This window comes from Rhinolophus sinicus, chromosome 6 (genome assembly GCF_057876585.1).
Source record: "Rhinolophus sinicus isolate RSI-liver-muscle chromosome 6, RSI-T2T, whole genome shotgun sequence".
Lineage (NCBI taxonomy): Eukaryota > Metazoa > Chordata > Mammalia > Chiroptera > Rhinolophidae > Rhinolophus > Rhinolophus sinicus.
Genome location: NC_142506.1, coordinates 3,137,874 through 3,164,409, shown reverse-complemented (window position 1 = coordinate 3,164,409; position 26,536 = coordinate 3,137,874). Strand labels below are relative to the sequence as shown.

Genomic DNA, 26,536 nt, shown 5'->3' with positions numbered 1-26,536 from the left:
GGCAGGCAGAATCAGGCTTACAGCGCAGGCCACCTCTTTGACTCCAAGAATAGTGCTCTCTCCACCACTGCACGCAACTCGCACAGTAAACACCGAAGGCAGGGTTTGCAACTGATGTAACTGACGGCAGGTAACAATAGCAGCTCCTACCTTTGCACCTTGGTCACCTTTCTGTCCTGGGAGGCCGTGTTCACCTTTCCCTCCCTACAGCAAAAGATAAAATGAAAAATATTACAACCCAACTGAGTGTAAGACCTCTTCCAGGATCTTGGATAAATCCTTCTCTCTCCGATCTGCTCGTCTTATCAGGAAACGCCACAATGAAGCCCAACTCCAGGGGCCGTCCTGTCTGTTAACCTAATTCTCCACTTGGCACCAAGAGATGACGCCCCCTGCCCGCTCCCATCCACTTCATCTGAAGATGCTCCACCCTTGCCAGACAGATCGCTCAGCCTCTGTCCTCTTGTTCCAGCTCACAGACCAGAGCAACCTGATTCCTTTCCTTTCCTCTTGCACAAACACTAGGGAAATACCCACTAAACCCAGCCCAAATCCCATCCAGCCCCCAAGGGACTAAGACAACAAAGGAGGTTGCTTTCCAAGGTCACAGGTGAGGTGGCTTGGTGGGGAGACCCCACTGCGACCACTTACCTGCTCTCCTTTCTCTCCCCTCAGGCCCGGGAATCCTGGAGCACCTGGGAGCCCTGACTCTCCCTGTGGAAACAACATGGCACTGTCATTAGGAGTCAGGAGGAGGCTGTCGTGGGGGCCCAGCCGCGGGACGCGTGCACTGTCCTTCCTGCCCTGCAGTCCCCCAGACACGTGTGGCTTAGTGGAGTGACACAGGAAGCAACATCGTGGAGAAAGGGGAATTCTAGAGCTTCTTCACTGGGGCGTCCCAGCTTTCTCCCTTGGGCTGTTTTCTCTCCCAGGGACCCGTTGGCCTGTCTAACTCTTCATCCTTCAGGACTCAGACACAGTCACCTCCTGGGCCTCTTTCCTGACATTCGTCTTGTCTTAGTGAGGGACCTGTCCTATGCCCTCCACCCTCACCTGCATGTGACCACTCACTGCACCTGTTCCTGGCAAGACTGTGACCCCAATGCATAGACCATGCTGCTAACTATTAGGTAAGTAAAGAAATGCATGAAATGAATGTAGGAGCCCCCAGAGACAAGTGCTACGGGCCTGGTGTTTAGTAATGAATGAACGCCTTGTGTGAAGAAGCACGGAGTGAAAAGTAAAGAAGGGAATGAGGTATGAACAAGCAGACCTTTTCTCCAGGTCGGCCAGCCAGGCCCTGCTCCCCAACGTCTCCCTGGAGAGAGAGTAACAGACACCCCATTACTTTCCACTCGCATTTACAGAGATGGCTGTCATTCCCCAGCTGGCCCCACACATTCAAAGCACCCGCCAGCCACAACCCTTGATTCTCAAACAAGTGACACGATTACAGCCCTAGTGTCACAGGCCATGGAAACCCAAGTGTTTCACCTTCTGGATAAACGGGTTCTATAGGCCCTCACGTGTTTTGCTTCCCCCAGGGCAGACGACTTTGGGAACTGCCCTGGCAGACTTTATGCAGGTTGAATCCACTCAGCCTGAGTGCAAAGGCTTACAATTCAAAACAAGAGGGGCTTAAATCCAGGACTCCTGAATCCTCCCCAACTCTGAGTTTTGTTGCACGTCTGGCAGAGTCAGAGCCCAGGCTGGCTCGGTCCTGTGGTGAATGACAGGCTGTGGGTGAACGTGCCACGCTGACCACTGCCCCTCGTAGACACAGGCAGCCCGTGGCAGAGGCAGGTAAGAGGGTGATTTCCCGTCCCCCACGGTGTGTCACAACGAAGGCAAGTCGTAGGGCCGCAAGCAGGTATATACGGGTTCTAGCAGGTTGGCTGAAGTTTTGTCCTCAGCCAGTAGGTTTCTCACAGGCGTTCTGTGGTCAGCGTGAAGTGGGGGCACACAACCAGAGTGGCTGGTTCTCTGACCCCACGGCTGCTGGGCTTACCAGGTCCCTACAAATCACTGATATGAAGAGGTCGGGGAGGGACTGACCCACAAGCTGTGCCCCCTCCAAACTGCATGTGCAGTGGCCTCTGCCACCCCTCACTGTCACACTGACCATGCTCAAAGCCCCAGGAGTCGGATTCTACAGGCTACAGCAGCTGTCCCCGCCTCCAGGCTCTCTGTGGGAGTCCGCCAGCCTGAGGGAGCAGTGCAGGGCGGGCAAAGTTCAAGGTGAGTGGGTGGGGAGAGCAGGAGACGAGACAGAGGGGCCTCTCCTCCAGTGCAGGTCTCCCTGGGTGCCAGGAACCCCTTCGTGCCCTTGCTCCTCTGTCCTGTGACTCTCCGGTGTCACCATCCCGGGTGGAGCCCCTCAGCCTTTCAAGCAGACCCTTCCCAATGACCCTAGTTGTCCCCTGCAGGCCCCAGCTGACACTGACTCTGCTCCATCAGTTGAGGTTCACACACAGCCCCAAACACACCACCTAGAAGGACACGCGTGACGGGGAGGAGGCAGAGTCCGTACCCGAAGGCCAGGCTTCCCAGGCAGACCGTCTTCTCCTCTGTCTCCGGGCTCGCCCTGTAAGGAGCGCAAAGTCCAGTCAACAGGGTGCCAGGTTGGGGGCAGCACACTGAGGGCTGGTGCCAGGCGGGTAAGGAAGAGAACCACGTGTGCTTTGGTGGTGTCCTGTGTCATTCTGCGGGACCACGATGACCCAGGACAGCAGCTCACACTGCCTCCTAGAATCTACATGCAACAACGCTACTCGTGACTAGTTTCATAAACACATAAGTGAGTAGAAATGGTCCTGTCTGGCTGAGAGGTTTAGAGTACGGAAGACGCTCCACAAGTGTTCTGAGAAGACAGAGTACTTGGGTAGCCCTCACCCTTTGTCTGGAAAGATAAGGGAGAAGAGTGAAGAATATCTACATTAAGTGCCCATGAAAATAAGTTAAATTCATACTTATTCTGTATTTTGTCATTAAAAACTTGAGTTTCTACGCCTGCTTATTGAAAAGGACGATGAATTTTCCCATTGTTTGAAAAGCTGTTTTTCAAGGCCTGCTGACCTGTGTCCTTGGTTGGGCTTATGTTTGCTGTGAAAGAATCAAGTTCATTTGTTAAAATATGTGTTGTATTGTTTTGTGATTGTTCCTAGCAGTGCATAAACCATGAATTTGCTTCCCGATTTTACAGTATTTTTTAACCTGATGCTTTTCTTAATGATCTTACTATAATGAGCCCCAACAGAATATTTTTAAAATTGAAATCCCTTACTGTATTAGTAAGAGTCTCTGAAAGATTTTCTTCCTTGCAAATGAAATACATATTTCGAACAGGTTAATTTGAAAGCCCAAGGCTTCCAAATCTTTCCCCCGTTACCTCCATAGAAGTAAAGCACTTGCCATATCTGACCTTGTAAATGCAAACATTTCTGAGTCCTGATCCACAGCTTTTCAGTCAACTTATTATAGAATCCCCCCACAATCAAAAATCTCTTTTCTGCTGTGTGTTGGGATCCCAAGCCCATGCCGCCCCCGAGATTACCAACCTTGGGTCCTCGCAGGCCCGGGGGTCCACTCAGCCCATGCTTTCCAGGTGGCCCCTGGGCCAAGAGGGAGAAAGACAGACAGGGATGAAGACGTGTTTAGGGCAGCACCGCATTCGGCACTTCCGGCCAGGAGCTGGGTTTGCAGCCAGCAGCTGGCGGGCTCTGGCCTCCCCCTCCTTAGCAGCGGCCACCCTGCCCAGAGTGCCATGGTCTCTGGGACCAGGTTCTTACACGTCCACCTGGACAATGCCCGATTTCTAGTGGCCTCGACATGCAAGGTGGGTGGAGGGAGCGGGAAGCTCGGCTGAATGTGGCTCTGATGGGTCGTTTGTACCCCATTCCCCCCCCCCCGTTTCCACAAGGCCCCTGGGAGAACACTGGCCACTGGCCCCCACCCTCTCCTCTCCCTGATCTCTCTGCTGTCACTTTCTTGCTTCCCACTGGCATGAATCAAGCCTTCTGTTTCTGACAATGACACTCAGGAGCTCCATGTCCCATTGCCCAGTACCACAGCCCCCCCCCCCCCCCCGCATTGGGACACGGCAAGGACAGGTGCTGCTGCAGCTGTTTGCGCGTGAGAGAACACAAGCTCCGAACGGCTGAGTGACTTGCTCTAGGTCCCAGGGCTGGTCATGGGGACCCACAGGTTTACACCCAGGCCTCGGGCTACACCTCTGGGACCCTTCCACTTCCCCAGGGTCACTTTCCCTTCTATTCTTCTCTGGGCCTTAAATGACACATGCCCCCATGACAGACACAGGAAATCTTTTCCCCAACAGAGCAGTTCACACGTCACTGCTTTGGCAGCTCTGAGCGCTGTTCAAGTGACTGTTGTTTTATAAACCCTGTGCTTCCTCTGCCCAGAGATCCCCCTGCCATCCATGAAGACTCCCATCTCCTGTGTCTCTGGCCTGGGCTGGTGGCCTATGGAAAGGAGAGACCCCACAGAAGGAAGAAGGCAGGTTGAGAACCGGGGTCTTGGGCCCCGTTGTCGGGGAGAAGCCCCCAGCTCCAGGAAGCAGCCCCAGCTGGAAGGGCCCAGCCGTCCCCGACACGGAACGATGGGAGATGGGGGAGAGTGTAGGCGGGCATGCCCCAGGGCACTCACCGCCTGCCCGGGGTGCCCAGGTTTTCCCGGGAAGCCGATCTCGCCAGGTAAGCCCTGAAAAGGGAAGCACACGGCAATGTCAGTCTGACCCCCACAGATCCTTCCTCCTCCCGCCTTTCCTGGCACAGGCCCAGGCTTCTGGCTCTGATGAAGGACACCCAGGGAGGCTGCACCTCGGGGGCACCTGGCCGTCCTCAGTGCAGGCCACTGTGAAGGGTGGAGTTGTCACACCTCTAAAGTTGGCAAGTCCAGGGCGTGTCTGGTCTACAGTCAGGGGCCACTACCACATTCATTCCTAGCTGGTGGGACAGGTGGAGCCGCCTCCCTCTGAAGAATGATTGCTGGGTCTGTCCCACCCACTGGGCAGGGGTAGGGGGCTCTCTCCACCCCCCGCCCCCAGCAGGACTTTCTCAGCTGCACCTGAAGTGTTGACAGATACCTTCCCTGGCCGTCTCGTGCCTAAGAGCCAAAGCGCAGACTCCTGAAAGTTACCCGAATGGCCAGCCCACACTATCCGACTCCTGTCTAGACGCAGCCAACCAAGAGGCTACATGAGCTCCGGTGATATTTCTAAACTAAGGGGCTCAAGCGCCAGAGAGCCCAGAGGCCTGGTGTGGCCGCAGGTGGGTCCTTCTGTTCACGCCTTTGCTCTGGTAGTGACACACGATGGTGTGTCCCACAGGCCATGAGCCCGCCATCTACATGCCCTCATAAGACAAAATCAAAACCAGTCTTACCGGGGGGCCTCCGGGTCCAGGGGGGCCTGCGATGCCAGGTGGTCCCGGGGGGCCCTGTAAAGGAGCATGCAGAGGGTTACAGACGTGCTTGGAGCAGCCACCCCATCCTCTGAGAAAGGAGGAGGGGAGGGGATGGTGCTGGGGCCGGGGGGGAGGCTTCCACTTGATGTGGAATGTCTTACTTTTTAAGCAAAGAAAAGCAAAAACAAAAGATCAGAAGTAAAATGGACAAAATGTCAACATGGGATGGAAATATAACTGTTAAGTTACCTATTCTGTTCTCTGTTAAATATGTGAGCACTACAAATAAATGCATATGTGCGTGCACACGTATACACACACACAGGAGGCTCACCACCAACAAAGGGCTTCGAGAACCGTCGTTCCCACACTGCAGTCAGCACTGAATCACCCGGGTGAGTAACACGGCCCTTCACTGGAACCTGTCCACAGCCCCTCTCCTCTCCCACCTCCATCACAGGCCCCACACGAGTTCTAGGACACGCACCTCCAGCCCCAGTTCGCTCAGCTCTCTCTCCAGACATGCCCTCCTCCCTCCCTCACCTCCCTTCTCAGATGTCTCCACCTCTGCAATCGTCTCCAGTTCCCCAGGCAAATGACTCACACCCTCCTCCAAGCTCAAGGCCAGTGTGACTGTGTTCATCTGGTCCCCGTGCCCTCCAAGGCAGAGGCCCCTCTTGTTCCTTCTGCACCCCACACAGTGACCACCCAGGGCTTGGTGTATACCATGTTTCCCGGAAAGTAAGACCTAGCCGGACAATCAGCTCTAATGCGTCTTTTGGAGCAACAATTAATATAAGACTCGGTCTTATTTTACTATAAGACCAGGTATAATATAATATACAATACCGGGTCTTACATTAATTTTTGCTCCAAAAGATGCATTAGAGCTGATTATCTGGCTAGATTTTACTTTCGGAGAAACAAGGTAGCAGGCCCTCAATAATGTTTGAATAAGTCAACTGAATTGAACACAGAGCTAAGAGGGCTGTGCATAGAGACCATCGCATCACCACTAGAGGGAGACAAATACTTAAAAAAATGGTAGAGGCGGCCACTTCCGTGGACAGTTCCCTTTCTCCCTCTAGGGGCACCCGTGAGTCAACAATAGACACCGAAAGGGATCATCACTAAACAGAACTTTTTGGTGGCATCGGAGCCTAGTTTTCTCTGTGGCTCGCTCAGTCTTGGTGAGTCTTTTGGGGCAACATCTACTTTTGTTGGAAGGCATTTGCTTGGAGCTAGAGCAACCAAGGAGTCACACAGAGCTGGACAGCGACCTGGGCAAGTACCAATGCCCGGTCCCCCCAATGTTTGAGGGTGGGGGAAGGGCAGGAAAGGCTCCCGGCCTCCCATTGTCACTCAGCCTTACTCCGCTCACATGCTGCTCCCACCGCCCTGCAGTCAACACAGGACCCACCCCTCCAACAGGTGTGGTCTAGGGATCTGCTTCTACTTCGAGGTGGCCTGAGGTTCTCACAGCACCCGCAACCCCAGAGCTTCTCCGCGGCCCCTTCTCACCACTTGCAGCACTCTTTGTTAGCCATTTGGGTTCGTGCCCCTGCAGGCGGCTGCTGTGTGTTCTGGAGTCTCACAGCATGTTAGAGTAGACAGGTCTTTCATCATCATCTACTGGAAGTCAAACATCCCTATTTGACAATAATGAAAACTGAGGCCCAGAGAGGGTAAGGGGCCCACCTGGGGTCACACAGCCATCATGTTCAGTGGATCCTGAACGGCTGGGCTCCTGCGGAATCCCCTGGAGAGCTTGTCATAATTACAGGTACACAGGCCCCTTCTTTGGTCTCTGAGGCACAGGTCTCAGACAAGTCCAAGGGGTGACTGGCTCTGGAAAGGATCCCCAGGTAAGTCTAGAGAGCGACGAGGTCTGAGAATTACCTGTCTTGACCGACTAAGTCTATGTACCACCCTAACTGCCATCAGCGCTGCTGATAATACCACAAGCACATTGACACACGAAGGAATTCATGAAAGAAGGGAGAAAACACAGACGTAGGAAAGGGCCAGGGACAGGGCTGACACACAACACACACTACGGGGTCCCAGACACGGCGGGGCCTCCTCCCAGGGGGCCAGGGCAGGGGCAGAGGCGACTGCAGGCCGAGGTGTTCCCGCGCCCTCGGCCATGTCCTCCGGGAAGTGCGGGGCGAGGCCCTCACAGGCTGCTGGGCACCTGAACAGGCCTGAAGGCCTTCAGAGGGTGTGGGGGACCCACAGGCCCGCGTGTGACCCAGCCCATGCCTGCCTGTCAGCGCTGGCTCTGCATGTACCATGGTCTGTGGCTGTGGGCAGGAGAGATGAGTCGGCAGGTGACACGACCGTCCTGGCAACAACAGGGACGTCCTGGGCCCTCCCGCGGGCCTGTCTCCCAGGAAGGGCGGCACTGGAGCGCATACAGAGAGGGTGCGGAGCTTCAGGCCAGCAAACACCCCCGTGTCACTGCACAGGGGAGAACGCGGACACCACGGCCGGTGAGGCCCAGCAGGGAGACATCCCCGAGGTGGCCAATGACACGAATGGACTCGTCCTGATCCCTCGTCCAGTTCTCTCCACAGGAGACCAAACCACTTCAATAACCTGGTCTCAAAACTCTGAACAATATACGGGCTGGATGGTGCCAGAACTTCTTCCAGGACTCAAGTGTGAATTCCGCTGCCTGCGGGGTTCTGTGTAGTTCTTCCTGACCACGCGCCCCACGAGCGGGAACCATGGCTGATTTGGCACGTGACTGAGCCGCAGCCCCAGCGCAGGCCGGTACATGGGACGCCCTCCAAGACCAGCGCCACTTCCAAGACCACTCACTTCGTTTCTTCAGGCCACCAAGGTAGCAGCGTATGCCTCTGCGCTTCACAGGGTTTCCGACCGAGGGCAAAAGTCCCTGTCTGCTATCTTAGCATTTGAATTAAAGATGATAAATGAGAAGGTTACTTTAGACTAAAACCATGTGACTATTAGCAACTTCAGTAGAGGCAGCAATGATGGTACAAAGATGGAAAAATAGGGCTTTGGTCTCAGCGGGCCTGGGTCGAATGCTGGGCCACCTCGTGCTACGTGAAGGGACCTAGGCAACGGACGTTACCTCTCAGTGCCTCAGTCTCCCCAACTATAGCGAAGGTTGGAGACCCCTTCCTCCTATCATTGTAGAATGAATGAATGAAGGGGTACAAACTAGCCCCCCGTCCCCAGGGAGGCTTTCACAAATGTGACTTCTCTCTCTTCTCTTGTTATCATTAATAAACATTTCTCAATAACCAGTTAATCTAATTAATGAGTGACAAATTAGCCAATATTTAAATGTTAACAAAATAATGACTTTTTAAAATTAATACTAATGAAAACAGCAAGTAATGACTCTACTTGTTAATTAACCAAATCACTCTAATTATTAATGAAACAATATTTGAACCTTCTAACACGACAGTGACCGAACAGCTATTTCACATGATTACTAATTACAATGATGAGGCATAAATAACAAATTAACATAATTATCATGAATAAAGGAATGGCAACTATTTATTCGTAATAACCACCTAGATCCGACTGGTGTAGATTTAAGAAGTCGGACAGAAGACGCATTAAACGACCTGCATAAATTAGCACGTCGCGCACATTCCCAGGGTGGCTTCCTCATGCAGGCTCTTGGCGGAAGCTGTTCCTACTCTGTGAGTCCTCCCCTCAGGATGCGGCTCCTGGGGCAGAACCAGAAGGACTGACCCGCCCGGCTGTTCTCTAGGCCTATAAGCCCCCCCGCCCTCCAGGGCCAGCCCCTCGCCTGGCTGTGTCCCCACCAATTGCAGGGGCTGCCGTCAGCTCAGACAGCCGCACCACGCAGCACTGCCTTTGCAGACACTTGACCTAACAACCCACTGATTTCCATTCTTCCTAAAAGGCTGTCAGGATACAGAAGCCACAACCTATGATGTCACAAGTGTGCGTATTTATCCTAAACATTCTGGCAGGGGAACTTTTTCTTACAGGATGCCAGCTGCCCTGGGGCTCCTTGCGCCCTGGAGCTGCTCTGCTGGCTCATCCGGTCACAATCTAAGCTAGTTAAGCCCTGAGCTCAGTTTCTTTAGATCTTAAATGGGAGAAGCATTCTTTTCTCACAGGTAGTTAAAAAGAATAGACACAATTATATATGAACGCTACCGAGAGTCTCGCAGTAACAGAAACAAAAGACGTGAGTCTCCCTTCCTTCTTCTCATCAGAGCAGAAAACTCTGTGACTTAGATTCTACAGAATCACCCTTGACTTTCCAGATCAGCATAGGGACGACCCTCTGGGCTCCGAGAGAGGCTGACGACCCCTCTCCCAGAAGTCAGCTCTATCTACGAGTGTATCTCCCACTAAGGGACAGCTCCTCCGGGCATGGGTGAGGGCTGCTTCGATTTCACATCTGGCACACAGTAGGTACTGAATAAATACTTGTTGAATCAATGAATCAATGAAAAAATGAACACACAGAGATGGCAAGCAAGGGCAAACCACGGCGCGGCCAGGAAAGGTGGGTGTGCAGATATGTCAGGAAGAATGAATCTGGGGAGATGGGCAGATGCCCACCACACAACGCTGCCTCTTCGGGTGTGTTTGGCTTGAACACAGCTTGGTGCAATCAGGTAGGGATCTGATCCAGGGTGCCCGGGAGGGCATACGATACACTGGGTACCGCCTGGTTCTGAACCCCTGAGGTCCCCAACCGGACCAGGGTGCCCTATTTCTGACAAGGTCCCTGCCGTTGAAAGCATGATTGTATTTATAACTAGTGTCCAGCTCAGTGCCTGGCATTCAGAAAAGATTTGCAGAATGAAAATAACTCCAAAATTTAAAATGAAAGAAGGAAATATTATTTCCCAAGGAAGCAAACAAGGAGGTCTGGGGAAAGAAAAAAAACTGCAGCTTAAAAGTAATTTGCTGGAGCTGCATGTATGGTGAACTTCTGCAATACACAAGCTTAGCTTACCGGAAAGTGAGGTAATAAAACAAATGCAAAAATCATTCTGTTTCACTATTGACATCAAAATGCCACAGTGAACGTGGACTCTTTGGAGGACCGTGAATTATGATTGATTTTGTGTTCCCTTATTCCACGCTCTGTCCTGACCCAAAGGTGAGGCACTGAAATGAAGTGTGAGATTCTGGGCGAGGTGGCCATCACTCACTGGGACACTTAGCGTGTTGGCAGCAGCAGCAGACGCTGGTTTGGGAAGTGCAGTGGGCAGTGTCTCCTGGGTGAGCATTTCCCTGCCAACACCTGCCAGACAGCGTGGCTGCCACCCCGAGAGCTGGGCAAGGGGACGCAGGTGTCCGAGGGCAGGCAGGTGCCGAAGCCGTGCCTGACCGCAGCCCAGGGAGGAGCCTGCGCCCAGCTCCAGCACACCTGCTGCTGCCACTACCTGCAGGAGGACAGGGACAGCCCTGCGGCCTCATCACCTGGTCACACCCGTTCTTTCTTTGACCTAGAGCACTGCCCTCCTTTCCAATTAGTACTGTCATTCTTCACAAGTGATGAGACGGAAGTCCAGCAGGGGGAGTCACTTGTCCAAGATGCCCCAGCAGGAAGTGGGGGCTGAGCTGGGAATCCAGGTGCCCCGATGCTATAACGTGTGTCCTCGCCCACTGGTGATGCTCCCCAAGAATCTACTGGTCCCTGGAAGGCTGGGGCCGGGGGACACGGGGCAGTGATGCAGGAGGCGAGGGGAGAACGAAGGGCAACCGAACACCAGGCTCAGGAGGCAGCAGCTCACGGTGACAGCATTTACAAACCAGGGGAACTAAGTTTCGGGCCAAGGTCACCCAGGGAGTGAGAGCGGCATCTGCTGAGCAGCTGGTGGCCCTGAGCAAGTCTCTGCATTTGGGGGTCTCACCCTTCAGCTGTGAAATAGGGACAGTGACGCTGAGCTGAGCCATCTGGCAGGTTGGCCCACAGGGGACCACCAGTGACAGCACATGTGAAAGGGTGGGGGAGTGGACAGTGGGGCCAAGTGTGGGGCCAGAGGAAGTTACGTCAGCGCTGAGTCCTGAAAGGCCGGGGGCGGGGGCAGCTAGGGGGCGGAGGGGGTGGGCATCCAGGAGGAAAGACAGCACCTGCCTGGGAAATGGCCTCTGCGACTGGGGCCCTAACCCCATCACTTTGAAATGGGGAAACTGAGGCCTGGAGAGGGGAAGGGACTTGGCCAATGTCGCAGGGTCGGAAGTCAGGCTGAGACCAGAATGTGAGTCTCCTGACGCTGGTGACGGCCTTTTTCATTTTTCTAGCCCCTTGGCCGAGCCGTCCCGTCTGACTTCACTGTCCAGCCATCACATCCTTGGTTCTGTAGACTCCAGCCACAGCTCGGGTCTGTCTATCCTGCACACACAATGTCCACTACTGGCCGTGGGTCCCTGCAGAGCTGCACCCCTGCCGGGAAGACCCCTCCTCCTGCCTCTGCCTGGCGAGCTGCACAGTGTCCGTCCACGGACACCTGGGCTGGGTGCCCCTCCCCGGGCCTCCACTGCTCCCATCCTCATCACACTGGTCATCACCTGTCTGCCCTCCTCTGGACCTAAATTCCTCCAGGAGCCAAGAGACACGACAGCCAGGACAGGAGAAAGGACAAATGACCCACTGAGCACGCTTTTTAATGCTCTGGTGTGCTGGCCATGCAAGATTCTGGTACCAACCTGAGAACTGCTACCTGATCACGTATTTCATCAGACAAAGCAGTGTTGCTACAAAAGAGAGTGTAAAGGTGGCGGTTACCTGCGGCCCCAGCGATCCAGGGATTCCAGGTGGGCCCACATCTCCTTTCTTCCCCTGAGTGCAGAAAAAGAAGGCAACATTAGCAGGCAGGCTGGCAGCACCCACAGCCAGTTTGATCACGTCTCGGTAGAAATGTCAGTCTTTCTCAATCTCGATGAACAACTGCCCCCTGGGATGCCCTACGTAGAAGCAGTGTGGGAGTGGGGAGAAGGCTCAAGCTTTCGGGTCAGACTGGCTCAGCTGTGGATCCCAGCTCTGTTACTTAGGTGGTACTGGTCCCACGGGGCCCCGAACTCAAAAGGACCAGAAGGTAAACCTGAGAACAATCGCCTGCTTGTCCTGACCTCAGCCACTCGGTTCCTTGCCTTGATGGTGGTGAGTCTTTCCAGGGGCATTTTATGTTAGGCAAGCAACACATGCATGCCCACGCACACACACACACACGCACGCACACACACGCGTGCACACGCTTGCTCTCTCTTCCCCCCTTTCCCTTTTTTTCTTTACAAACTGTAGTTTATCATTCAATCTGCTGATAAGCTTTCCTTTATGTTCACTTAACAATTTCTCTTGCATTCATCCTGTGTCAGCGGGGAGAGTGGCTCCACTTTTCTCACAGACACAGAGATTCCACCATAAGATGGAATGTGACGCGTTCCAACAGCGCCCTGCTCATGGATGAATGTCAGTCGGGCCACTTCTGATCTGCTGTTAGGATCCGTTCTGTTGGCTTTACTCGAAGCTCAGGGTCTTGGGCTCCACGGGGGGAAAGTTCAGCTGAATTCAGGAGGTGTCCTTAAGTAGCTTCTGTTCCTCCATTCCTCTAATCTCACCAGTCTCACTCACAGCTGTGGTCAGTGAGATCACAGCTCTGCCGCCTTTTCCTGCTTTTTTACCCAAACACTCACTCTGCTCTGCGCCAGGCCCTGGGGACAACGCAAGGCTAGGCCACGGCCTCTGCCCATAAGGGACTCGCTGCCCAGGGAGGCAGACATGAGCGGTACAATTACAACACATCTGATAAACGGACAAAAGCACATGCATGGGGCACCAGGAACTCTCAGGTCTGCCTGGAGCTCTCCAGAGACATTCCAGGGGGGGCAGCACTGAGGCAACGTTAGAAGGAACATGGGCTTCCCTGTGGGACACACGGGTGCAGGGAACAGAAGGGACACGTGCTCAGAAGCAGACACTGGCAAAGCCCTGTGGGACCCAGGATGGGAGGCGGGAGGAGTGGGGTGAGGCACACGGGGTCAGCAGGGACTCGTGAAGGGCGTGCGTGCCCTGCGCCACGGGAGCCACCCGAGGATTCTGAGTGGTGTGGCCCAACCTACACGGCTTCTGGAAGCAGCAGGAAGGATGGAGGGAAGTGCGAGGCCACTCACACCAGCTCTCAATGCTCATGGCACCAACACATACAGCTGCTGGGCCTCCATCAGTGCCCCTCTCCTGGGCCACGGCAGGGGCCTCCCAGACACTCACCCTGCACACGTGGCCCATGCCCGTCACTCCCCTGCACTCCCACAGGGCAGCCAGAACTATATTCTTAAAACCTAAAAGGTCATTATCTCCTCTGCTCAAAGCATTGCAACACTGCAGACCTCAGAGCAAAACCCTCATCGGCCTCCCGCCTCCTGTCCATGGCCGCGTTCCCCTGCCTGCGCTTCTCATTTCCTTGTCTTGGACTCGCTCCCATATTCCAGCCAGGCTGGCCTCCCTCCTCCACCTTGAACTTGCCGAACACTTTCCCCCCTCGAGGTCTTACCACTGGCTTGTCCTTCTGCCTAGAATGCTGGCCCCCCCGGGATCACCCCTCACAGGGTCTGGCCTCTGCTTAGATGGCCCCCTACTTGAATGTCTTCTCAGACCAGCCTACTGGACAGCACTCCCTCTGTACAAGGTCCCCTCACCCTGCTGTGCGGTCCTTTGTGCCGCACCAGATATTACCATTGGGGTGCATGTATTATCCAGGAACTGTGCGTCCCTGGGGGGTGGGAGCCCCCTGAAAATGGGGGGCTGGGTCTTTGTTCACTGCTGTATCCGCAGGCCCAGAACAGCACCTTCCTGCCACATGCTGGAGACTCCATCCACCTTTGTGGGCTGGATAAATAAACAATCCCTTGGGGACCTGTGTGCTCCTGAGCTGTGACAACGCAGTGGGGACAGCGGGAGGTGTTAGACAGGAGCGACGTCAGGAAGGGAAGACACAACTTGGAGATTTACTGAGTTGCAGGGAGAGTGAGCTGGCCTGATTTAGAACCTTCTGGCTCCACACGGCGAGCTATGGAATACCTCAGTCTGGAAGGTGCAGTGAGGTCTAGGTCAGAACGAATTTCTTGAGTTGTCAGGTAAAATTCCAAATGTGGTCACAGCCAACTCCAGAAGTGAGCTGGCCCCGGAGGCCTTTGTCTCGGCTTCCACCTGACCCTGCTCCAATAATGCCAACAGCTGGAGCTGAGCATCGGCAAGCTAAGGGCTCCCAGCTTGCCTTCCTCAGGGAATGGAAGCCAGACATCTTCAATTTTCTATCTGGACAGACACCCGCTCCACTTGCTTTCAGGTGATTCCAGAGAGAGTCACCGGTCATTTACGAGATGACTAAAGCATTTTCCCTCAAGGTCACTAGAATGGCCTGGTGAGTCATCATCAGAATTCAGAATTCAGAACCCAGAATTCAGGCCAGCAAAGTAACTCTGTTTACAGGGAAGGTTGAGTGAAGTGAGGGGCCGGCACATGCAATGGTTGGTAGGAAAGGCTCAGCAGGGAGAAGAAGGCACACGGAGGTCTGGGTTGTCTTGGAGCAGAATCACCAATGAAGCACCCCTCTGACTTAGGGGGGCATCGTCGCCCCAGCTCACGTGACCCAGTCACCCCTGAGGTTCTATCTCTGCGTCCCTGGCGGGTTTGGGGATCTTACGTAATGACATTACTAATGCTCCACGAACACCTCGGATGGTAATGAAATGTGTGGAAGGCACGGAGTCAGGAGGTACTCCCATGCCAGGGAAGTAAAAAAAAAACAAACAAAAAAAAACCGCTGACCTGGAAAAGGAGAAAGGGGCAGGTAGCAGAGGTGTGCTGGGAAACAGAGAAATGCCAAGAAGTGCACCCAGAGAAGCACATGTCCCAACTGTCAGGATTTCAGCAGGAAGGTGGCAAGAGTCCAGAGGAAGAAGTGTCAGAAATACGTGACCATAGCAGGGTCGGAAGGCAGCCTCTCCCTCAAGAAAGGCATAGTCGTTCACTGATCACCCATGAGGGGCATCACCCAGAGAAACATTAGGGTACCATCTCTGGCCAGCTCCAGCACCTGCGTCCATAGCTCCTCCAGCCACAGCGTCCGGAGCTGCGCCCAGGGCCTGCCTGCCTGCCAGCAGCCACAGCCACAGGAGCCAACCCTTCTCACATGCCCAGTTCTTTCCCTCCACTCTTCTGGGCCAACCCGTGCTAGCAGGTTAGTCTTCCTAAAGGATGAGAGGAGCCCTGTCCAAGTTACTTTCCCCCTCTAAAATAGTCAGAGGCCCTCCGTATCTAACAGACATAATATGTGAACGTTCTAGTGGACGTTGCCAGACTCCGGGATTTTAACATCCCTTTTCAGGTTAGTGTCCAGTGTCCACGTTCTCATCCCCTAAGCAACAGCTCAAACAGGCTGCTCAGCTCGGCCCCAAGGACCCCCCCCCCATTAGGATTTCTGGCCTCAATGACTCTGCCCACACTGCTTCCTCTGTAACACCTTCACTCCATCTCAACTTGTCTAAAATCACAACCCAGTTCACTGCCACCCCTACCAGAAGCACCAGCAATAAGGAAGAATATGGTAAGATATGACAAGAACACATTTGAGATATAGATTCCCGAGTGCTACCCAAGAACTAATGAGTTAGAATTTCGGAGGTGAGGTATGAGGCTCCAAGTAAGCTGTTAGGAGGATGTAGCCAGTCACTGCAATCAAAGGAATTTGTCACGTGCTCTTTCCGCAACCCCTTTCCTCCACAGTTCTGTACGGAAAGCAGTTCTAAAGCTAAGGTAGGTGGGGAAGGGCAAGCCACTTCACTTGCTGAATCTTAAGCTTCCTCATGTGGAAAACTATAATCATTGTAATTACCTGAAAAGATAGTGGTGGAAGAAATAATTCAATATTTGGGGGAGTGATGTACAAAGCATAATAAAGCATCATGCAAATGTAACAGATAATTATGAGGCTGAGGAGGAAGATGACAGTGATAATAATGAAGAAGAAATGGTAATAGCAGGATTCCAGTTCCTTTGATTTCCCACAGTGGGTGAGAGACCACATGTCTAACAGATCTGGTTTCAACACTGCTACCTGCCAGCAGTGCCATGGAGATTAAATGAGATAATGCCCACAGCACGCTTAGCACAGGATCTGACATTAGGGAATGTACAGCGGTAATGGTGGTAGTGTTGGTGGTGGTGATGATGGTGATGGTGGTGATGGTGATGGTGGTGGTGTTGGTGGTGGTGATGGTGAAGATGGTGATGGTGATGATGGTGGTGGTAATGGTGGTGCACGTGGTGAAGGTGGTAGCTCTAGTAATACACGTAGCAGTAGTTTTTCAACCTCTGCATTTTGGGCCTATAGTTGGCTGTGGGGATTTGATAAGTGCTGGCCAAGGCAAGTGTTGCAGCAATAAAGAATGATTTCCCTAACAATAAGCTTGTGTCTTGTCATTTTTCTTTTCTTCTCTTTTCAATTGCTACCCAACACAATATCTGGATGAGTGTTTGTAATGTATCATGAAGGCAGATAATTCGAGCCATTCTGAATGTCAGGATGCTGAGCGGGACTGACGTTTCCAGCACTGCCTGTCTGCCCGAGGAGCAGGGGCGGCCTATAAATCCAGAACAGCAATTCCTTCCCAGCCAGGCGAGTTCACACAGCCACGTGAGGGGCCATTAACAGATAAAAGGATTGCTTGTGCAAGTGATTCTAATATGTGCCGTATGGTCTTTTGCTCAGTTCCTGTTCTCCGTGCCTCCAAATGTCAAACATGATTATTTTCTACTGGTTAGAGCCGAAACCAGGTGCTGTCCTCATCTACACCCTGGCTCCACGCCACGAAATGAAGCAAACAGTAGCCTGGGATCCAAACGATGCTGTTACCATCTGGTAGAGCAGGGAAAGGCGAGGAAAAACAGGCTTTACAAATTGTAAAACAAAACAAATTCAACCCAGACTGCCACTGACAAAAGACCACCCATGTTTCTCTCCTTAAATCTACTACAAGTCAGAGCTAATGTGCCTGAAAGCTTTCAGCAATGTGAGACCCTCAGCTTCAAGGGCGGCAGCCAAAGATGAAAGCCATGGGTGTTCAATGCATCCTGTAGAACAGGGGTCCTGGATATCTCCAGGCATCCACTGCAAGGACTGTTAATGTCCAGTTGAAAATTGTGGTGTGTACGTGGACAGACACACACACACACACTATCCTAAAGCAAAAACAGTGAAGGGTGTGGAGCTGGGCAGACTTGAGTGTCAATCCTTTCCCCACCATTTATAATCTGTGTGGCACCGAGTAATTTGATTTATTATACCTTTAAGTCTCGGTTTTCTCATTTGCAGAAGGGGATTAAACTGCCACCCGTCATAGGATCCTTGAGAATTAAGCGAGAAACACGAGTGCAAACCATTTCCTAGCAAAGAGCCCACGCGGCACTGATTGAACAGTTACTTCTTTTCTATCTTATATTAGTCCTATGCTAGTATAGAAGGATCATGTTCTAAAAATAGGTTCTTAAAGAAACGGACAGCATCGGGCACACCATGAGACATTTGGGGCTCACTCTGTCCTTAGGAAAAAGGGGAGTGTCATATATGATAGGGACACTTCAGTTCTCACCAAATTGACGAGAAAGAAACCAGAAGATACTAAGAAAACAATGACAGGAACCAAAGAGACTGTCACTGCCTTGTGGGAAGAACAGGGACACAGGCCTGAGTGACCTTGAGCAGGCAAGTCACTTAATCTTTCTGGACATTAAATTTCTCACTACCAAACTCAGGGACCCCTTCATCGAGGTGAATGTATACTTCAGACATTCCAAATTTTATACTAAGTTTCAATGCCTGACAACATACATGGGGATACAAAGTACAGAATAGGGAACATAATCAATACTATTATAACAACTATGTATGGTGCCAGGTGGGTACTAGACTTATCGGGGGGATCACTTCGTAAGTCATATAAATGTCTAACCACTATGCTGTACATCTGAAACTAATAAAATATTGTATGTCAACTGCAATTGAAAAATTTAAAAAAAAAAAGTGCCTGACAACACAGACTTCTCTTAAACAAAAAGTGTTTTTTCTCTTTTTTGTCCAGAGGAGGAAAGAAGATATCTAGACTGAATATCTAAAGTAAGGTCAAGGCAAAGTAAAAGTAACGATATAGAAGGGACCGAGTTCTCTACTTTAAAACTGGACGTTTCCTGTCAGAGGGCAGAACCCAGGTGACCCGATGGCCAGGTCTCGGTCCTTTCCTGCCCTCACACCACCCAACTGTGTCAGCCGCCCAAGAGCAGCATGCAGCACTCATGTGTGATTCACTGACTCTTGCACACTGATTGTGTTAGAGGCTGGTTAATGCCATTATAAATGTATGCATATTTACACTTATATACATTATGTTTATATGTTTGATGTGTGTACAAACTATGTATGTTTGATAAGTGTGAGGTACTCTGCTAGACGCTGCAGATACGAAAATAAAGAACGTTTTCACAGACTTACATTCCAGGAGTGAAAACAAAAATCAATTCTCGGATAAGAAGAATGCCAGATAAGTCCTCTAAAGGAAACTAAAACAGGCCGGTGGTAGAGTGACAGGACGTCTATTTTGGGGGCCAGGGCATGACCAAATTGTTTTGGAAAAAGAGCCTCCTGGAAGCTTTTGAGTGTTCAAGTGCCTCAGTGGCTGGTTCTACTGTGGAACATTCCGGGGTCAGCTGAGGCTGGAGCACAGCCTGCTTCAGCTAAGCGCTAGCGCTCCCCCATCAGCCCTGCCTAAGGCCCAGCTCAGAGAAGCGGGAGGAAATAAGAACCTCAGAAAGCTAACCTGCACCTTCCCTACCTTGGTCTAAGGCGGGAGCACAGCCAGGCAAGCACTGGCGGGCGTCGTCCAGCAGGGGGCGGCGTGCGTCGCCCAGGGCTCCGTGGGATGGTGCAGAGGCGCCCGGCTCCTGACGTCCCCTTTCACTGTGTCATTGTGGAAAAACGCCGGCTTTCCAAATGAATGTGTTACCTTGCCGGGGATTACACTGTCTGCCTGTTGCTAATCTCTAAAATAAAGGGCCACATCCCTTTCCCCACCCGGTATTTGAGCCTCCAACTCTCGGTTCCCAGATCCCTGTGGCTTGTCATTGTCTTGTCCCTTCCCTTATGACAGCCTGAGTGTGCACAGAAATACTTCAGAGTGGTGTTTCAGTCGAAATCGATGAGGAAGAAATGACAGGTCACCGGAGGCAGGAGAGAGAGAATTTTTGGAGTAAGTCATTCTGTCTGGTTTTCCTGGCTCAGCACGAGGCTGGCTGCGCAGGAAGCTGCTTCCAGCCCTCACCAGCATCGGCTCTGTCTCGGCGCTGCTTTTCCACAGGTGCAGCCCCTGAGCTGGCAACATTCAGCGGATGGAACACGGCCGATCAGAGAATTATCACCGACACTGGGAGGCCACACTCAGTCATCGGCCGCCATTAACTAGAGGGAGCAGGACGCGAGCAGACTCTCCTCTCGCTCCAGGGCACCTCTATTAATACTCTCACACCCCACCCGGTGGCGCCCTATCCCCTGCCACGCTCTGGGTCTTCAGTGGCCTGAGCCCTGCACTCTCCCGTGTCTCCACGGCCTGGCCGGGCCTGGGCGCTCCTGCAGCTCCTGCCCCTGCTCCGGGCCACCACCCTTTCTCTTTTGGTCACTGCAGCCATCTCCTAATGGGTCTGTTCTCAACACAGTGGCCAGATGGATATCTTTAGACTGTAAGCCAGGCCACGCCACTCCTGGACCCAAATCCAGCAGCGAACCAGCTGCATGAGACAGAACTGTATGAGACAGTCGGGGCAAGTTTGACCACAGACGCGTACGGGATGAAACTTGTTCACAGGTTTGGGTGGGATGATGCTATTATGTTTTCCCTCTTCCCTTTCCTTATCTTTTAGAGAGACGCACTGAAATACTGAGAGATGCAGTGATGCGATGTGCCTGGGACTGCTTCAGACTGAGCCAGAGGGGTGGAAGGGGCGCTGGTATAAATGAAACAAGCTGGCCAAAGACTTGGTAAGTGTGGAGGCGGATTGGGGGTATAAGGGGATCGTTTCACTATGACGTCTACTTTTATTTATGTTTAATTTTTTTCATATTAAAATAAATTCCCAGTTCCTGACTTCATCCCCTTTTATTGGCTCCTTGTTTGCTAAGGTCTCCCTGCTCAAACACATCCATGCCACATCGTCTAGTTCAACGTTAATTATTATGTTTCTTTCCCCTTGTCTGCCAGAATGTAAACATCAGCATCTTCATTCTCACTGGAGGATCCCACTCGCCTAGAATGCCGAGTACCCTGCAGACCCTGAAGAAATATTTGCTGAATGGATGAATTTGTGGAAAGAAGGAAAGAGAGGAGAGGAAGCGAAGATGTGAGAAGGGCAGGAGAAGAAAACCAGCAAAGATGAGAAAGGAGAAGAGAAACATAACAGGAACAGGGAGCGGGACTGTCCAGGGCCCCGTACGATGACGGCCGCGCTTAAACCAGAAGCCACGTCCCCAGCCCTTTACACTGATGAGCTGGAGAGCAGGGAGTGTCCATAACACCCCGCGGCTGAGAGGCAGGTGTTCTCTCCAGGGGCACCTCCTGCACCTGAGTTACTCTCTTCGGCACTCCCCTCAACCCCTGCTGAAATCTGCTCAAATGCCGCTTCCCTGCGCCCAGCCCCACCCCCTCTCAGCGTCCCACCCTCAAGCTGAGGTCCCTGTCTCCTCTGAGCACCCACAGTCTTTCTGCGCCCCACGGAGGCGCCTGGGTTATCTGTTCTTCGGTCTCAAGTGTCCCGGACTGTGACTCCTGCAGGCTGAGACCTTAATCTCTGTAGAGATTCCGGAAGCATTTAGCCAAGTGCCCGCCTGTGTGTCCTAAGAGCATAACCTGACCTTTGGCAACAGACTGACACACGGAGGGAAGAAGGGAGGAGAGAGCAAGTCAGGCTTAGAGACACACAGTCCCGGGGTGCGTCCCTGCGAGGCCTCCCCTCACCTGTGGAAAAGGGGCGTGGTGAGCACTTCCCTAGGGGTCGGTCGCTCCAGGGCTGCCACTCCTGTCCCGGGCCTGCCTTGCGCTCCACCCTGGTTGCCTCTCTGGGTCTGCCTGTTTTGGTCCTCAAATCTCCAGTCTTGGCTCATTTAGCCAAGGCCACTGGCCAATGTCAAGGTTAGACCAGGCTACACCCCCATGCACAGTGGCTGGTATTACTCTTAGGGCTAACAGGTGTTTCCGGGGGTGACAACCACTGACCGCTGGGGAACACATGGACACTTCCTGGGGGCCAAGAAGTCATGGCCAAGGAAGTGTGGGCCTTGACACGCAAGCTCTAAGATGGGTCCCCTCCTCAGTAAGACGCAATCACATAAAGATGTACATTAAGAAAAGAAACCCTTCGCAGTCACCTTTGCACCAAGAGTTCCACTCACCACCTAACACTACATTAGGAAAAGTAATACAGCAGCGCAAGGCAGATGAAATTGGGTTCATCTACACATCAATTACAACATGCACAACGACTGCTGTTTTCTCTCAAGACTGGCATTGAGCTTGTTGGGAAAATGAGAAAGGAAAGAGTTTACTTACTCGGAGACCTGGCAAACCAGGAGGTCCATTCTTGCCTTCTGGGCCCATCAGACCCTTTAGGAGGGGGAGAGAGGAGAAACAGATGCTGATAAATACAGGGCTCATCCATCACCACCGGTTACACTGTGCCCTCATTCTCACGGGACAGGAAAATGCTGCCCCCTGGGGAAACCAGAAGGTCAGGAGGGAAAAACACCACCCGACCCTCTCCAATTACAACACTTTAGAACACGTGCACCTACCTGGCCTAATTAGTACGTTTAACCACCACAATGCAGGCAACACCGTTCACACTTCCGTGAGTACAGTGAGGACCAGCGCCCCGCATTAGTGCTTTGTGTAAAGTGCTCACAGGAGCAGTGTCTGAACCCAAATGTCTGAGGTCGGAGCCGGGTGCTCCTTCCCCACACTTCACGGGCTCAGCAAGAACTGGCTATGGTCACCTGACTCTCAGTTATCAGCAATAGGTAAAATGTGACAGTCTGGACACATGAGTAAAATCGTCTAAGAAAGCTCGGTTTCAATTAAGCCAGGGACACTGGCAGAGGAAGAGGTCATACTGAGCTCATTCAAGTGCTGCCCCCAAACCTCCCACCGTGTGTCTGCTGCGTGACCTCAGACAAGTCCCGTGGCGTCCTTGAACTTCAGCTGAGTCATGTCCGAAGTGAGGATAATACACTATCCCTACCGACTGCGCGTCTGTGAGGACCCTGGGAGGAATGGGGACAAAAGCCCTCCCACAGCACCCAGACCCCCTGACCGCACGCTGATTTCTATCCAAAGGATAGCACCTCGAATACGCCACGAAATGTAAGTGGGCAAAGGAAACCCTCCGCTCTAGCTGCAACTCTCACCGACTTTCTGGGTGAGGTTTGGCCAGAAATCCCCTCTCGGCACTTCCATTTCCTCGTATCCCATCAATATGATCATCGTACTCGTGCAAACAGCTACGACTGCCAAACTCTGCATAACTGTTAAGTGGCTGGATTTAGGGCCAAGGCTTTTTCTCTTAATAACACCATGGAGATGAACACATAAATGGGCCATCTGCACCAGTTAAAGGTTTATATCTCCTTTCCTCACAAGGACTATTTTGTTGAGCTCAGGGCACACAGGGAGGGAAGCCCCCACAGATGCATGTTTGTTTTTTTTAAGTATCAAGAAACGCCTCACACTGGATCTGCCCAGCTGGCCCTTCTTTACTACGCTCAACTGGACAGCGGTTAAGACGACCAGAGCCCACTTCATCTCCAGGAAAGAATGAGAGAGGCACGCATGCCTGCTCGGTGACTCCAACATTTGAGTGCAAGAGGCTGTTTCCATTTAGAGAGCGGGAGACCTTTTCCTCTTGCTGGGATTGTTAAATTCAAAATTTTCCATTCTCAACAGGAGTCACTGAGCCAGCGTCTCCATTTGATTCAAAGCACTGAATATTTAGGGAGTGACTGCTCTGTGGAAGGCCCTGGGTTAGGTACTGATGGGGACTCAGAAAAGAAGGAAACGGACACTGATACCAGGACGTGGGTAATAAGGTTTCCCAGGTGCTTCATGCACTAGCTCATCCAACCCTCACAGGACATTTACGTGGGAAAGCATGATGGTGATGGTAATGGTGATGATGATGGTGGTGGTGGTGGATTTCCAAGTAAGGGGTGAAGCAACAGGATCAGAGAGGTTAAGTAAAGCTGCCAAAGACACAAAGCTACTTGGTGGAGGAATTGGGACAGGACACCGGATGTTGGGGCTCGTAACTCCAGGTCTTCCCATGGTCCCACCACTCCTTCTGAGATCACACCGCAGCCAGGTCCCACTTTAATGTCCCTCCTGAGTGCCTACCATGAGGCCACTCCTCTACAAGCATGTAGCAAGACCCCACCATGTGCTCCAGTCTGTGGGTTTAGACATGGGGGAGACATTGGGCCTGGCCTTGAGCATCCACGGTCGGGCTCTCTCACCACTCTTCCTCCCTTTTAACAAGCTCTTCAGGTAGGCTGTTGGGTTTTTTAACTCCTTCCAAGGGAATTTCATCACCAACACCATGGACTGTGCTAAATCCCATTCTATCGAGAGCATCCAGCCTAGAGGACCGCTTCAGAACCCTGGACAGCTCCATTGGGCTGCGGGGCTGAGATATTGGGGTGTTTGACGTCCTGAGGACTTGGGCCCTTCTCCTCGTCCTACACAGTGGGACAGCGTGGGAAAGACACTTGCAGAGAATTCTCATTAATCATCTAGAGATGACAGGGCTCACGCCCAATTATTTCTCTTTTGCATCCCTCCTTCATCAAACTAGGATATCCGTCCATATCTCATCCCTATATTTATATAATGTTTTGCTTTATATAAAGTAGGTGGCCACAAATGTTTGGGGTTTCTTCCTTCCCTCCCTGCCTCCTTTATCATAACAAAATTTGCATTTATGGGGAGGACCACCATTAGTTCACTCCAGATCTCAGAGTGAGAGGTTAAGAGGGCTACCTTAGCTGAAGCATCATTAGCTCCTTACGCCATAGTGGGGGCCGTGAGGAAAGCCACCCCCCGTCACACGTCCCAGGGGAAGTATCACTGCCTGGTGCACTCAGGGGTGAGGGGAGTAGGGGCTTCCCAGATCTGGGTTCAAAGCTCAGCATTGCTTCTTAACAGCTGTGTGCCTTTGTGCAAGCCAGTCCATCTCTCTGCACCGATGTCTTCATTGGTAAAAGAAGAAAAACAACACCTTCATCCCTGCAGACTGAATATGCATGTGTTTGTGCATAAAAATGTACTACAGGATAGATATTCAGCACTGGCCAGTCACAGATCTGAACTATATCTGCATAGAGAGCTAAAATGGACCGAGGGCTCCACCACCTGCATTGCCTACTATAACTCTTACGACAGTTATCAGAATGGTGGAGAGCTCTGGAAACTGAGCCTTCAGAAGGTTAAGCAAGACATCTAAGGTTACAGAGACAGAAGGTAGCTTTTCTAACCCGAACTCTTTAATAGGACATTGTTCAGATTATACTGGAATTAAATGTTGAAGTTTCCTCCAGTTTTACCCCAGCAAAGCCATTTATCCTAATGAAGACTGGGCCTTGACGGTGGAATATAAACCTGACTTATGGATATTTCAAAATAAGAATCATACTATTTCCTTCAGCAAAACACTGTAACGTGAAAGAAGCGGCACACGTTGCCAGGAGCACAGTTAAAGGATCGACCCACAGAACTGATCGTGTTCTTACGACTCGTCCTTAATATCTGAAGTCACATCAAAAACGATCACAGTCCCTCTGAATGGCCTCTTCCCAAATGGTTATTTACACATCATTAAATTCTTAATAGAGGCAGAAACCAAAGGCTGAATGCTTCCAAGCAACTGCAACATCTGTATCAATCGGAAGCATGTGAACAGCCAGCGTGCACTGGACACGATTCATCTGGCAGTAAAGTGTCCAATATTTTTATCCCATTTGATCTGGAAGGGAACTGAAACACCAGACTGAACGCCAGAACCCCTAATCGTGGTCTGTTTGGGACTGGGGGGTCTGGAGACAGGCTGCCTGGGCTTCGACTCCAGTTCTACGCTGGGGAACCGCAACGTCTGTGGCCAGTAATTTCACTCTTCAAGGCTCAGTCTCCTGTGCAAGTGGGTGACGACACCACTGCCTATCGCTCAGAGTGATGGCACGAGTTTCTGGAATAATGCGGTGCTCAGTCCCAAGAAGGACTCTGACTATTTTCCAGACCTAGAAGTGCTCAGAGCAGACGCTGGGCTGGGGAGGGACACTTACTGGAGCTCCTGGGGGCCCGGGCGGGCCCTGGTGACCTCGTGGTCCCGGCGCTCCCTGGGAACACAAGCCAGACAGACATGCATTAACCACGACTCCCCTTCCCTCTCATCCGACCACCACCACCATGGCCCTCTGCTGCTCTAAGTTTACTTCCCAAGTTCCCAATGGGGACCCAGAGGTATAGGGTGGGCATTTGCAATCCGGGCAGAAAGTCAACGTGGCACATCTCTGCGTGGCTCCATCTGACCTCAAAGAGCAGTGCCCACTCCACAGCTGCGGCCTCTCTATCCCTGCTTCCACCTAAAGCCCACAATGAGAGCCCCCCGCATTTTCTTACCTGCTCGCCCTTCAGGCCCTCTCTCTGCACCTGAGGGACAAACCAGGTGTCAGCAAAGGTGGTGGTATTTTCTCACCCGTCAGCCTCTTCCCGCTCCACGGAGGGCATTTACAAGGCAATGCAGCAATTTCTGACTTTTATCTGCCTGTGTCCCAGTTTTTGTGCTGAAAGCCTTGTATCCAGCTCATGTTGTCAGAAGAATTCGCCTTCTTCTCAGAGGCATGAACCCTTCCAACAATCCAGTGATGTCAGCCTATGAGTCCATGGTCCCAGCCGCCAAGGATGATGCCACTTACCACAGAGCCTGGTATACCAGGTGGTCCTGCAGGCCCCACGTCACCCTGCGTGGGAATGACAGACGTTCAACAGAGTGC

The 26,536-nt window shown here is 52.2% G+C and overlaps 1 protein-coding gene across 1 annotated transcript in view; it reads right to left on the bottom strand.

Moving 5' to 3' along the window:
* The window catches only part of COL22A1 (collagen type XXII alpha 1 chain), a 201,139-nt gene that overhangs the window by 75,171 nt on the left and 99,432 nt on the right, over positions 1-26,536 (bottom strand). The window contains exons 19-30 of the mRNA XM_074316437.2: positions 26,459-26,503; positions 26,163-26,192; positions 25,826-25,879; positions 22,050-22,103; positions 12,187-12,240; positions 5,403-5,456; positions 4,666-4,719; positions 3,558-3,611; positions 2,531-2,584; positions 1,274-1,318; positions 652-714; positions 151-204 (exon numbers count right to left, since the gene is read on the bottom strand). Coding sequence (XP_074172538.2) covers positions 151-204; positions 652-714; positions 1,274-1,318; positions 2,531-2,584; positions 3,558-3,611; positions 4,666-4,719; positions 5,403-5,456; positions 12,187-12,240; positions 22,050-22,103; positions 25,826-25,879; positions 26,163-26,192; positions 26,459-26,503 — 615 coding nt within the window. The remainder of the gene's footprint in view (positions 1-150; positions 205-651; positions 715-1,273; positions 1,319-2,530; positions 2,585-3,557; positions 3,612-4,665; positions 4,720-5,402; positions 5,457-12,186; positions 12,241-22,049; positions 22,104-25,825; positions 25,880-26,162; positions 26,193-26,458; positions 26,504-26,536) is intronic.